The sequence below is a fragment of the Crocodylus siamensis genome, chromosome 1, assembly GCF_052110815.1.
Source record: "Crocodylus siamensis isolate JL-2025a chromosome 1, ASM5211081v1, whole genome shotgun sequence".
NCBI classification, from domain to species: Eukaryota; Metazoa; Chordata; order Crocodylia; family Crocodylidae; genus Crocodylus; species Crocodylus siamensis.
Genome location: NC_143395.1, coordinates 272,716,224 through 272,729,989, shown reverse-complemented (window position 1 = coordinate 272,729,989; position 13,766 = coordinate 272,716,224). Strand labels below are relative to the sequence as shown.

Below are 13,766 nucleotides of genomic sequence, written 5' to 3'. Positions count from 1 at the left end.
AGCTCACTTGTATCAGTATTGGATCACATGTACACAAGTTACAGCATAACAGTTACCACACCAATGATTTTTAAACAGGGTGCCATGGCACCCAAGGATACCATGAGTTCCTTTTAGGGTGCTATGGGACACTGTGAAATATTAGCACTGATAGGTGTGCAAACACCTACACATGGTTTGCAAGATAAACCCAGAGATATCCAACAGGAAGCCATAGCTTCTAAATCTAACATCTTCCGACTGCTTTGCTCCTTGAGTTCTTTGCAACAAAAGAACTGCTGTATTGTTTTTTCTGTAATCAAGAAACAAGTGAAAGTTTAGAGCTGGCATTTTTTTGGCACGTGCCTTGAGTCTAAGAAGGTTGAGAACCACTGTAATATGGGCTCCCAAGTAGCAGCTTTCCTGCTCCCTTTGAAACTGCTTCAGGTGTTTGTCCAAACCTTCTACTAATTCAGTTAGGTATGGACAGGATGTCCTTAACTCAGTAAAGAGAGGTAGTAACTTTGGGTTAGATCCAGTTCAGTTTCTGAGGTGCTTACATTTAGGCAATGGAACATCCAAAACCTGTCCCCCACAGCAGCAACCCAAATTTAACCTGATATAAGCACCCCATACAATTAGTGAGATTTAATTATTCTGAACAGCCATATAAATTTGACTGGACTCAGGGACACAGGTGTTCTATACAGAGAATAGAGATCGTTTGTTCCTCCAGAGGAAGGTCAATAGGAAACATTAAGCAAAAGGAGTACATTCAAATTCTTTGAAGCAGAGATGCCTGAACTCATCCTGCACATTGGGGGCTCTTATTTACTTGCCACACAAGAGCTCCTGTTCCTACTTCTGAGTATAGATAAGTGGTACTAACTGATTAATGGTAGCAGTATTTCCTACTTTTGCCCAATAGCCTTACAGTTAGAGCACTCGCCCAGCAAGTGAGAGGCTTGGCTTTGAGGCTGTGCAAGGAAAATCCCCTAACTCAGGGGTTGGCAACCTACAGCCTGGATCTGGCCTGCAAAGAGATAGGATCCAGCTCATCTTTTAAGAACGGCTGGCTAATCCCTTGCTTCCCCCCAATCCAGGCCATATTTTACCGATGGCTGGCTGCTCCCAGCTGCTGCTCCAGTCCTCTATCCCCGTGGTTCTTGACATCATTAGACTCAAGGACCATCTTGTTACAGAGAAGGAAAATAGGGGAGTTTTTTCTGTTACACAGAACTCAAAGACCACAACAGGGCAGAAAATTTTTGACACTACAGATTCTTATTTGAAACCTCAGGGTTTACCTTATGAATATTGTGTAGGTGTTTGCATTCCACAGCATCCTTAAAAGGATCTTGTGGTACCACGGTACTCTGGTTGAGAACCACTGCTCCAGGAAGAGGCTGCTCTCACCCCACATCCCTGCAGCATCTGCTCATTAGTGCTGGGAAATCAGCCATTCCAAATACTTGCTTGCAACAGTGACCAGAAGCTGCAGTGGGGGAGGGGAGGCCTCTGCAAAGATGACCTAAAAGTGGCAGCTGTAGATCAGCTGCCCATAGTGACAACTGGGTTGCAAGGGAAGGCCTGCCTTTATAAAAAGGATTCTGCCCCTGCCATAAGCACTACAGCTACAGAATATTTTGGGTGGGAGCAGCGCCTCCCTCCTGTTCAAGTTAGACTACTCTGCAACTACGAAGAGTCATGGGACCAAAAGAATAAGGGAGAAGGAAGATGCCTCTGTAGCCATGGGAGAAGAATGTTATGGGTTATTTTTATTTTTTAAACCAATGGCTGTAATGTAACAACATAAAAAGGTTCCTCAAAGCAGGAAAGCCCTTCCAGATGGGCTATTGTAGACTGAGAGGTAGGCCTTATATCCTAACAACAGAGTCGAGTAGTCAAATCTATAGCTCTCTATAAAATTAATTATGGACAAGTCTATACCTACAGAAGACATTCTAAGAAACATCTCAATACAGCCTGGCACACCTACTCCAAGACTGCTGTGCTTTTAAAATGCTGCTATGCTGAGCAAACCGTCTCAGGCCTGCTTATTGCTGCATGCTCACTGCTCAAAAGGAAGCTACACTGCATCCATCTGAAGTACAGTGGGTATGCCCTGCACTCCCTAGCTCAGCCTCTGGCTGGTGCAGACATGCCTTAAGGGTCCTTTTGAGGTCTGCATAGTAACAGAACTGAAAAAGCGATTTACAGATTTCAAGAAAATGTCTGACATAATGAGAATTCTTGGCAGTAAAGCTTATTTAAAAAAGGTGTCTGGATCTGTAACTGTACTTGAATGGAAACATGCAACTACTCCAAATATTTTACCTTTATTGCTGTCCAATTTCAGGTCTTCTGAGTATCCTTTTAATAACCCTCTACAGAAATCTATAAAACAGACCTACCTTTCCAAAAGATCCTTGTCCTAGTACTTTAAGAAGTTCAAACTGTGAAGGGTCTGCTTTCTCATGTCCTTCCTTTACATGATGTGTTATTGCTATTTCTTTGATAGTGCCTTCTTCCTAGTATGGAAAAAACATAAGAAAAAACTACAGATTAATGTCATACCTTCCAAAAGTTTGATTTAGTCACAAACCTCAGACAAATTAACCAGCAACAGAAAAAAAGGTCTACAATTAGGTCTAACCTGGTGTATTTTGCAAGAAACAGCAATGTTATGCAATTCTATGGATAGTATCTCTGTGCCTAAAGGATGCAGAAATAAGTATCAAGACAACATACTAAACAAAACATGCCATGCTGAGATTTTTGAGGAATATTTCTGAAGGAAGATTTGGACTATGTTTTTTGAGAAACTGAATCATCTAAATACAAGTTCACTGACACTCACATCAATAACAAATTAATAATAAGACAGTTTGACATTTTGTTTGTGGTAATTTTTGCTTCTGAATTCAATATTCACTATCTGTCTTGCTAAAGGAAGATACGCATCTGAAAATTTTAATAGTTTACACAGAAGTCATCTCAGAAAACCAACTAATCAGTACTCATAACTATGGTATTTTAGGTGTCAGTTTTAGTTGCTCAGGTTAAAAAATAACTAAGAAAAATGCACTGGGGCTCATTGTGCTCTATTATAACATTCAATACATCAGTCCAGCAAAGATGAAAATTGTCTAATAAAACTTTTGAATACCAACAAAGCAAGACAGAAATCAAGTGTAATTGCCTTTGGAAGCAACAAATTTCTACTCAGTATCATGGTATGTCTAGTTCACTACTTTCCATTTTAAGAGTTGTGACAAGTAAAAGGTGAGAGTATTCTTCATCCATGAAAATAATCCTTTCTTGAAAATCTGTATAAATTACAAATGCTTGAATACGAATCTGTTAGTCTGAAAAGCTCTTGGTGGAATACGAAAAGGAGTACAGAAGTGATATGAGAACATTTCTTAGCAACAATAATCATTAACTACATTCTACTGTTGCCCTCCAATCTAATTATGAGAAATATTTTTATTATATACTTTAAATCAATTTAAGAAGTTCTATGTGATACTTGTTAAGCAACTTCATGATGCCCTGAATTGTTCATTACTGTAGCTATAAAGCACTATTTATTGTCAATACAATTATAATTTTAATAGATTTCATAGATTTTTAGGGTCAGAAGGTACCTCAGTAGATTGAGTCCAACTCCCTGCCCTGGGCAGGAAAGAGCGCTGGGGTCAGATGACCCCAGCTAGGTGCTTATCTAGTTTCTTCTTAAAGACCTCCAAGATAGAGGAGAGCACCACTCCTTTGAAAGTCCATACCAGATTCTGGCAACCCTTACTGTCATTTTTGTTTATGAAAATATTTATGTAACTTAGTAGTAAATACAATATACATTAAGAAAAAATGTAGATATTTAATTTACTAGATATGAAGTGAAAATAAATCACTGACTATGGATTAATGACAACTGGTCCAGATTTAGCCAACTGTTTGCCCTCCTTAATGATCTCCTGAACCTGTGGTCTTCTGATGAACCTCTTATTGGTTTTTCTTCTGTAATTCTGTTTTGAACTGACATTTAGTGAATAAACCCCAATATTTGATATATATGTGTTACAACAAAGGATGTTTCATAACATCAATGTGGTGTGGACATCATTAAAAGGAGTATGACTTACTGCTTCTACCATACTGCAAGTTTTATCACCGCATTATGAAAGGGCAAATTGACCTAGATGGGATTCTTGGAACTATGCCATCCTACATGTCCCATGTTAAAACTGTTGCCATTTTAAGCTGTCTTTGGTCTGTAAAAGCTTTTAAGTTCTTACATTAACTGTGGCATATTTTCCTAATATTTATATAACTGTTTTCATAAAAATAAGCTTCCCCCTTGCTTGATCTGATGACAAGCAATTCTAAGTAGGGCCAAAACAAAAATAATTGGGGTTTTTTTGGTCTCATTCAATTAAAAGCTAGAGAGGGCAAGAGAACACGCAACATAAAAGTATCAATTATTATAACCGTTATAACCATTGTTTGGGGGTTTGAAGCACACTTTGGCAGAGAATGTATGCATCCCTGTAGTATGTGATACATATGGATCTGAGCATACTTTACGTAATCCATTACCTCCACCAATGCAGTAGTCTTGGTCACTAATGGCACATTAGATCATCCTGTCACTAATTCTGTTTTCCTCACAAAGGGAGGGAATCTTAGAAGAGGTGGTATTTTCTGCTGAAATCAGGCCAGGGGAACTTTTAAAAATTGTTTTCAGTCATGCAAGGTACCATTTAAAAAAAATATTTAAAAAAAATCTCCCTAAGGACCCCAATTTTGTCATATGCAGAACTGTGGAGGATTTGAGAAATCCAGGGTGGGTCAGTCCTGCAAGCAGCAAAGTTTATTTTCTTTCTGCATCTAAGAAGGAGAATATACCATAGTTCAGACTGCTTGGTTTGGATGAAAACTTATTGTACTGCAGGATATGGCTACTAGTGGATTCAAATAAAGGCGAGAACCTGAAGTCTGAAGGCCTAAAAAAGCTTAAAGCCTGACTTTCAGAAGTCATACCAAACTACTTTAAGGCAAGTGGTGCCCGAGCAGTTAACAGTTCTTCCATTTTTCTTTTCCTTTTCAAAAAGTGTTACCTTTGCCAACTACTTTTCATTTAGAAACATCTCTAAATGTTCTAGAAGACAGTTCAATGATGCCACAAAATCAGATGGAAAAAAAAAAAAGATAATCCACTTTTACACACTGACTGGCTCACACATCAAAAAATGGAAGTTCACGTAGTATTCTATGGACAGTTAAAAAGTTCTGGAGTCCACAATGAAGCTAAGTGTATCCTTGGAGAGGAGTTGAATGGATTTCCTTTGTTTCTCTTTTTGCAGCATGCAAGGTTTTCTCCATACATTAGAGAAGGCTACTTTACTTAGATGGAGACCTGGCTGTCCCCATGGTTGCTTCAGATGACAACTGCCTTTGCCTTTACAAGCAGGATAGTGGTCTGTCCTCTCACACACCACTTTTTTGTGGGGCTTCACACTCCACAGGAAGAAAAATACCTCCATGTCAGAAAAAGAACTTCAATGAATGACCTGAAGTTTTCTTCACCATCTCACATTAGCTTTAATATACAATAACTGCAAAATTATTAACTTTAAAAAAAGATAAGAGTGAAGTTTTTGCAAGGCTCTGTATACCAACAGGTTTTGTTAGGTAGCGGGGGTGAAGGGGAGGGAGAAAATAAACCAATCCCCCAAGAGTTCTGGAGCAATTCTGGCAACTTCTCTTTAAAGGAAAGAGAAATATGAACCTCTTGAGTACACTTGGAACAAACAGATGACTAAAACAAGTTACCCAAGTTCATTAATTTGGTAGTAAATTAGCCAAAGATTCTTCTGAGAATGCACCCTACAAATTAAAATAAAAACCTCTTGAAGTAAGTAGAACAACTGATGAGGAAGGAAGGAAGGAAGAAAGGATGTGTGTGCACAAGTCCTTTCTTTCCATTCCACACCCTGGAAACATATCAGAGGTCTTTACTCATCAGGTAAATAAAAAGCTATTACATGGAGAATGATAGCATCTGTTACATCTCAAAGCAGTGTGTTCTTTAGTAGCAAAACAGTTAAATATTTTAGACTATTTAAATAGTCCCAAGTTAGGAGTCTGTATCCTAAAGATCCATCCATCAGTTTTCATTAGGGAAATAATTTAGATATACACCATGGAAGAGCCTAACTAGTTAAAAAAGTGAACATCTTTATTTAGACCATTTTTGAGACAATAATTATAGTTAGTCTTGCCTAGGTGGACCCGGGAATGATACCAATAATTAAAGTTACCCAACACTTCCTGCTTTAAATCCCCATTTCCAATTGCTTATACTCTTGGCCAAGCTAAGTGTCCATGCTAAAGTCTTCCAAGTTGGGTGTCCTCTGTAGGCCAAATTGTTTTGTTAAAAAGGTTCAGCTGTCTTAAGAATGAGGCTAAGGGGGGCTGGGGAGGGAGGAGAAAAAAAAATGGGGAAAAAAGTGTTGCACAGTATTAAACAAACAAAAAATTCTCATATCAGGTTAAACTTTTTATGCCTCCCACCTCTGGAGTAACAGGAAGGTCAGACCACTGCCAGAGATGTGCTTTTTGCTTTGCTCAGGAAAATATTCCTAAATTTGTCTAAACACATGCAAATTAATTTTTGCATACTTGGAAAACTGTTAAGCATCTGGGAGGGTCAAGCTCTCCAAGAACAGCATCCGTACTGAGCAGTCTCTTCCTAGCATGGTACTCAGTCATCTAAAGTTTTGACAGTCTTTTTCCCATTCTGATGCATTTCATATCAAGATCAAGATCTAGTTTACCCAGTTATTAATGTGCAAGAATCAGAAAGAAACATGCTTCTGCCATTAATTTTCCCCTATTTATTTGGGGGGAAAAAACAAAACCCAATACCAATTATCCTTCACCCACCGTTTATGCAAAGACCACTTAAGGAAACTAGTGCTTAACTACAGACATCTCTTCTAAACACTGTTCTCCATATACATATGTGCACATACTGGAAATTGGAGGGGACGGGGGTAGTGCAGGCACTAAGGCACACAGTTGATAGCTCAGAGGTTGCAAGTTTAAGGTCCTAACAGAAGTGCTCAAAGCGCAGCCTTGTCAGTCTAACAAATACGCAAATTCTGTTAAATACCTTGTTACAAGGACATGAAAAAGGAAAAGGGAAGGATGGAAGTTAAAAACTTTTAAGCTGTCATGTAAAAAATACCTTTATACACAAATATTAACATTCAAATAGAAACTAGAATCACAGTAACTTAAAATTTCAGTTCACCAGCTTCACTGTTTGAGTAGACTTCCCTCACTATACTGGAATAAAACATCTACAGACGCACAGTGAAACCTGTCTAAGACATAATCACACGGGACTATGAAACTATGGGACTAAGAAAAAGTTCCAGGTTAAACATCTTACAGGTGGAGCTTTCAAGCCTCTCTTTTTCCTGCTCACTCTCTTCATCCTGTCCCAGCCTCTCTGCTCCATGATTTCTCAATTAGCCCTCAGCTCAGACCCTCTACTCTGTGCTCTCTGCTGTGTCCTAACTCCTGTGCTCCCTGATTTCTCAGCATTTCCAGCCTCTCCACTCTGCTCACACCAAAGTGGAGAGTAAATCCTTTCCCCAATACACAAATTCTGCAAATGGACACCAAGTTTCCTTTTCATTTCTGCATTTGTTTTTGGTTTATACAAACTAAACACACAATTCCCCATCATGTATACTGGGACCACAGACATTTTCTAGCTTGAGCAGAGGGGCTGAAACATGGTTTTTACAGGTTCCATCTTAGATGGATCTCTCTGTAGTAGATAATATGGGTGGGGGGAGAGGTGGGAAGGAAAAAAAATCACAGCTGCTTTAAGAAAAGGCAATGTTTTATTGTCATGTTAATTAAACAGACCCATACTTAATATACTGTCTTGCAATTTTTGCTTACAAGGCTGAAATGATCAGAGCTAAACATCCTTTACTATTGATATGACCAATAAACTTTAATCACTATATTTATTTTTTACTGTCTTAATTGTGGACCTATGCACAACATTTTTTATAGATTCATGACCTGATTTATCACCATATTTGTACAGGTTTCCCTTGATTTATGCTGTACATGCATTCCCAGAGAATGGGGCATAAACTGAATTCGCATAAAGCAAACCCACTTTACAATGTAACAAATAGGGATAGGTCCCCACGGCAGTGAGCCAGAGAGGGAGGGAGGCTGGGACTAGGGAAAGGACAGGGGGGATAGGTGCTGCTCCCAGTGCTGCACAAGGCAGCAAGGCAGAGGGAACAGAGCAGCACTCACCCCAGCTGCAGCGGCTCTGGGAGCGGCTGGCACCAGCTGCCTGCAGCCGCTGGGCTGCACCGTGCTCTGCCTGTCCCCACTCACCTCTGCTCCTAGGCTGCACCGTGCCCTGTTGCAGGCAGCTGGTGTCGGACGCTCCTGGGGCCGCTGCAGCTGGGGCTGGGGTGAGTGCAGGCATGGATCTTCCACCCCCCCCAGACTTACCTGCTTGGACAGGAGGGCATCTATACTGATTGCATAAAAGCGAATTCGCGTATAAATTGAGCGAAACCTGTACTTGATTATATTAATTCTAGGATTAGGAATAATTCTTTTATAATGCCTGGTCCTATTTTATTATTATATTTGCATTTCTGTTATTTTTGTTTAAAGTTGCATTTTTTTTTGGGAGCATGGCTTTCAGCCAGAATCCTGAATAAATTGAAATTGAATAAAAGCTTAAAGAATGACACAAACAAAAGAAGAGATGGGTACACCGTTTTCTGTAATAAAACAGCGTTTGCATTTTTTACACAAATACAGCATCTGGGCACCGCTTGGTTTCAATACCAACTTTGAGAAGTTTGTGGTCTGTTCTTCAAAAACCTCAGTGTTGCTTTTAGGTATCTAAGTCACTAATGTGATCTGATTCCACTTAACACAGCAGCCAAAAAGTCACTAAGATGCCTACATTTCTTAGACATCTACCTCAACTTCAGCTTTCCTAGGATTCAATTTTTTTTTTTTTTTTTTGGAAACAGTAACTCTAAGTCCCAAGCTCCTTAGATGGAGAAAAACCACAAAAAGGAAGTTGGTGTGGTGCTGACCACCTTTTCTCCAGGAGCCTTGGGAACTTGGCCCAAAAAGGCAAAGACCTGGATTTATGCCCTCCTTACTCTGATGTTTTAACCCAAACCTATTTTCCTATGAAGTGTCTTAACCACTAGTCTATGATCGAGGGCAGAGAGCATCCTACACATCCCTTGTGTTGGAACCACTGGATAGAAAGTGATGGAAGTCCCTGGGGCCCAAAAGAGTAGAGTTTGACTTGGCAGACCCATGAGGAAAGTACTCGAGATGGAATAACCGGTTCTAGTTCCTGCTGCGTATCAATGAAGGATCTCTTTTCTGGGTATGCAGTTAAAAATTAGCCACATTACTGCAACAATGATCATGCTTCTATTGTACATAAACGTAATGCCAACTCATCTTCTAACCAATGCTTCCCTACTTCAACATGGAAGGATCACATCTGGTGTTTTAGTTACTCATTATGAGCTCAATTTCACTTTTATCATCTAACATATACCTACAGGGTCCTTTGTTCCTAGATAAAAGGCCTTGAATGTAATTGTATTACAATACATACTGAAACCAGCTTACATGATCCAGATGGCTTTTTACAAGTGAGCAGTCATTTACCACTGTACCGAGCATTCTGATTTTTAAATCTGTTTACCAGAAGTGAATATTAATAGACTAAGATCTCTCCAGACCCCACCAGAAACTCTTTTACTGGATTCTACTTATTTTGAAATTGCTCTTGAAGTGTGCCATGTTTATGCAGTTTCTATAAAGCTGTATTTACTTTTATATAGGGCAACTTTTAAGTCCAAATTCCAGGATTGCAATTTAGGAACCCTCATCCTAGCTAGCAAAAGAGCTGGGTCGTGTCTTCTGGTTTTGTAGCTTCTGTTCACATGGAAATGGATGTTAGATATGCAAAAACAGGATCACAGAATCATAGAATCAGATCGTTCCATGTGAACAGAAGCTACAAAACCAGAAGACACGACCCAGCTCTTTTGCTAGCTTTGTTTTCAACAACAAAAAAAGAAAAGAAAATCAGATTTATACAAGGTTAGTGTGTTACTTGATGGAAACAGGAAAAAAGTGAAAATTACTAAACGATGGAATAAATAATTTGGCAGCCCTGAGACACCACTTATTTTCTACAAGTGTTGATAGGGTCACGGCAAAAGGAAGCACATTCATGATGTATTTAACTTAGGCTCATCCACACATTCATTTAATATAGTGATAAGATCTGATTTCCCACCCCCCCATCCTAATAACTGTGTCTCCTGCTATTCACATAGTATTATTAGGAACGTACTGAAAACACAAATGCATGATTTTTGTGGAGCATTTCCCCAGTGTCAGGCTCACTGCACCCAGCACCTTTAAAACCACGCATACAACTTGCTTTCACAGCCTCTCCAGGTTGGTCAAATAAAACAAAATATTCAAATACACTGGCAAATTGACCTCCTCTGTCAGTTTACACTACTCCCCATTGTGATCTGGACATACAGCCAGGAAAGCTGGAGAAAACTAGTCAGTCTCACCATGGTGCTCTTGGTGAAGGCAGGACTGGAGTGGCCAGTTCTGTTGTAGCACAACTCTAATGGGGTAATTTATTTGTCAATTAAAACTTCAGGTCTGTCAAAAGGTGATATGATGGTAGTCAGGAAATTTTTTTCAATGCTTGTGTATTCTTCACCACTAGATGAAACATAAGTAGAGACCTACTTAACTTGGGGGGCTGCACCCCAATTTCACAAGCCGAATGTAGACCTGGGCAGCCATTTTGCAGACGGAGCATGGTGGGCCCCCCATGCCTCTCATTAGCCAACAGGCCCCAGTGGCCCTGCCCCTCATTGCTGACTGGCTCCAAGGGCTGTCATGGAGCCCCACCCATCACTCGTGATTGAAAAGCCTTTTCTTTTTAGTAAAGACAGTAGAATTACTTCCCCGATCATTACTTGGGACTGTGGCACTGCTACAACTTGCTCCTTGCTTCTTTTTTTTTGAAAACTTCACTGTATTTAATAACGAAAGTTTAATTGTATATTACTTACTAAAGGTGTATTTCTGTATCCTTTATTAAAAATAAGGTATATTAAATAATTATTAATCGGTTAGTAAAAGGCAATGATTTAGAAAGCTGATATTTAACCAAGCATATTTAAAGGGCTTGCCAGTGAAGTTACATAAAAGTTTGGGTACACTATTGTTAAAGACAGTAAGCTTAATGGATCATATTAAGTGATTTTAAAAGGATGACTCAATGTTGGCACAGTTCCTTGACTCGTATACATAATTTCCTTTTCCTCCCCTCCCTAAGTCCGGAAGTCTCCTCAATGCACTTGCTTTCTGTAAGTTGTTACAAATGTCAGGACAAATAACTTCAGTGCTATCTACAGAAATAAATTCTCTACAAATTATGTAAAAGGAAGCAAGCTTGTAGAGTGCAACACAGTCATTTTCATGTGATGGCACAGTTTAAAAAAAAGAATCAGATTACACAAAATTTAGAGAGAGTGTAGTAGTGGTACTGTTTCATATTTTTAAAATCTCAATCCTTTTCCACAGTTTCCATAATTTAATTAAACAAAAATCTTTCATTTCACAAGACTTTACAGCTTAACAACACTAAATAGATTCTTATGACTTCTGAAAACATTGCTAGGTATTATAAATTGTTGTATAATATCTAGGTAAAAATGCTTGTCAGTTGACCTCAACATTTAAAATTCTATCTAAAAAAGTTAAAAAAGAAAAAGATAAACTACAGAAAGTGTTTACACAGTTGTTTTAAAAATTCAGTGAGAACAGCTGCTTTTGAAGTATGCATTCCCATGCAATTTCTGAAATGTGAATTCAAACTGAAAACAAAATTTACCAACTACAAAGTTACTGACTTAACTGGTATTAAATGCCTTGGAATCAAAGAGAACCCCCCCCATACCCCAAAAACAACTAACCAACTAGCCAGCAGGCCCCCAAACTCCCCCCTCCACCCAAAACAGAACATTACAACCCTATACCACTCAAGTTTTAATAAACACAAATGTCTGAAGTGAGGAAATTTCTTCACAATGTAGGATTTAATTTTGTTTCCTTTCATAAAAATGGAAAGCCACTGAACAGCACCAAAATTACTAATTTGTTATAGCAAGCAAGGATCTACTGTTTTGCCTGGGAGAAGATAATGTTCTGCTCCCACTTCAAATAGATTTTTTTTAAACTTACAAGCACATGGTGATTACTGGTAATCAAAGCAGCTATTTATATTTTATTTCTCCTTTCTTCTTTATGTGCATCCTGTTGCTTTTTCTCTTGCAGCTCCCAGTTTCATTATAATGCCTTTGATTTGAAGTCTGCAGGGGAGGTGGATTCTTCAGCTGTGATTTACATGGCCTCCTATTTATGTTGTGCCAGCCATCCTGATGGTTTGCCCTTAAAAGAGTCACTGGCAGGGTAAAAGTCAAAGGCCTTGCTCAGTAGGCTGAATTCCACTCTTTGAAGTGCTGCAGGCTGGAGGAAATGGTAGTTTGAAGAAGCCTTCCTATCTAAATCAGCAGGGATCTGGGTTTTCCATTGCCCACGGAAACACAGAAAAACACACATTTTCCCATTTACCAGAAGAAAATGCAGATTTCTTATTTTACTGGAGAAACCCAGAGATTTTGCAGTTTTGCAAAGAGCTCTCTGCAGGCTGGCAGAGTTCTAGGCTGGGGTGGGGAGTGGGAGGAGGGTAGTCAGGCAGGGGACATCATGTGAATATGCATGTGGCCGCCAGCAGCTTGGAGAACAGCTCCTGCAGGTAAGTGTGTGTGTGTGTGGGGGGGGGGGGGGGGGGGGGGAGAATGAAACCCCCAAAGGGAGGGAGAGAGTTGGGCAGGGCTGAGGTTACTTGGGGCCTAGGGCTGCAATGTGTGGCTGCAGGGCCCCAGTGGGGAGGAGGACAAGGCCATGGGTGGCTCATGATGGGGCAAGGGGTGGGGCCAGCTTTCTGCTGCTATCCACACTCCTGGGGGGGCAGGGGGAACTCATGCCCCCCCACATCGATGCATGAGGTGGGGCCAGGTGCGAGCTCGGGCTCCCCACCCTGCTGTCCTTCCCTGGGGCCTCCACAGCCCAGCAGGTGCGACTTGGCGCTGCAGGGAACAGTGGGGTCACACAGGGAAGTTTGCCGTCACTGCAAGCTCTGTACTGCCCTGGTGAGGCATACCCTGCACACAGCAGCAATGAAGGACACAACCCCACACTGCCACCCCCATTGCAGCCATGCAGGCAGGGGACACATCGTCAGAGCAGCATGGAGCTCAGTGGCAACAAGCTTTCCCACACAGCCCCACTGCTCCCTGCAGTGCCAGGTTGCATTCACTGGGCTGTGGAGGCCCCGGAGGAAGGGCAGCAGGGTGGGGAGCCCAAGCCCACATCTGCCCCCATCCTGTACACAGGTCTGAGGGATACGGGTCCCCACAGCCCTCAGGAGTGCACTCAGTGGCGGGGAGCTACCTTCTACTGTTGATCCACTAGGTACTAACACTGCTGTTTATGTTTTTGTCACAGGCTACATTTTTTCTGTGTGGATGAAATGCAACATTTATATTTTGTATTAAAACAAAGAAGGAATGTATGTAAAATATCTACATAATTAAACA

General features: G+C 40.4%; 1 protein-coding gene across 2 annotated transcripts in view; it reads right to left on the bottom strand.

Moving 5' to 3' along the window:
• Window positions 1-13,766, bottom strand: part of RPS6KA3 (ribosomal protein S6 kinase A3) — a 108,721-nt gene that overhangs the window by 58,232 nt on the left and 36,723 nt on the right. For both annotated transcript variants that reach the window (XM_090062473.1, XM_090062482.1), the window contains exon 3: window positions 2,394-2,510. In XM_090062473.1, coding sequence (XP_089918599.1) covers window positions 2,394-2,510 — 117 coding nt within the window. The remainder of the gene's footprint in view (window positions 1-2,393; window positions 2,511-13,766) is intronic.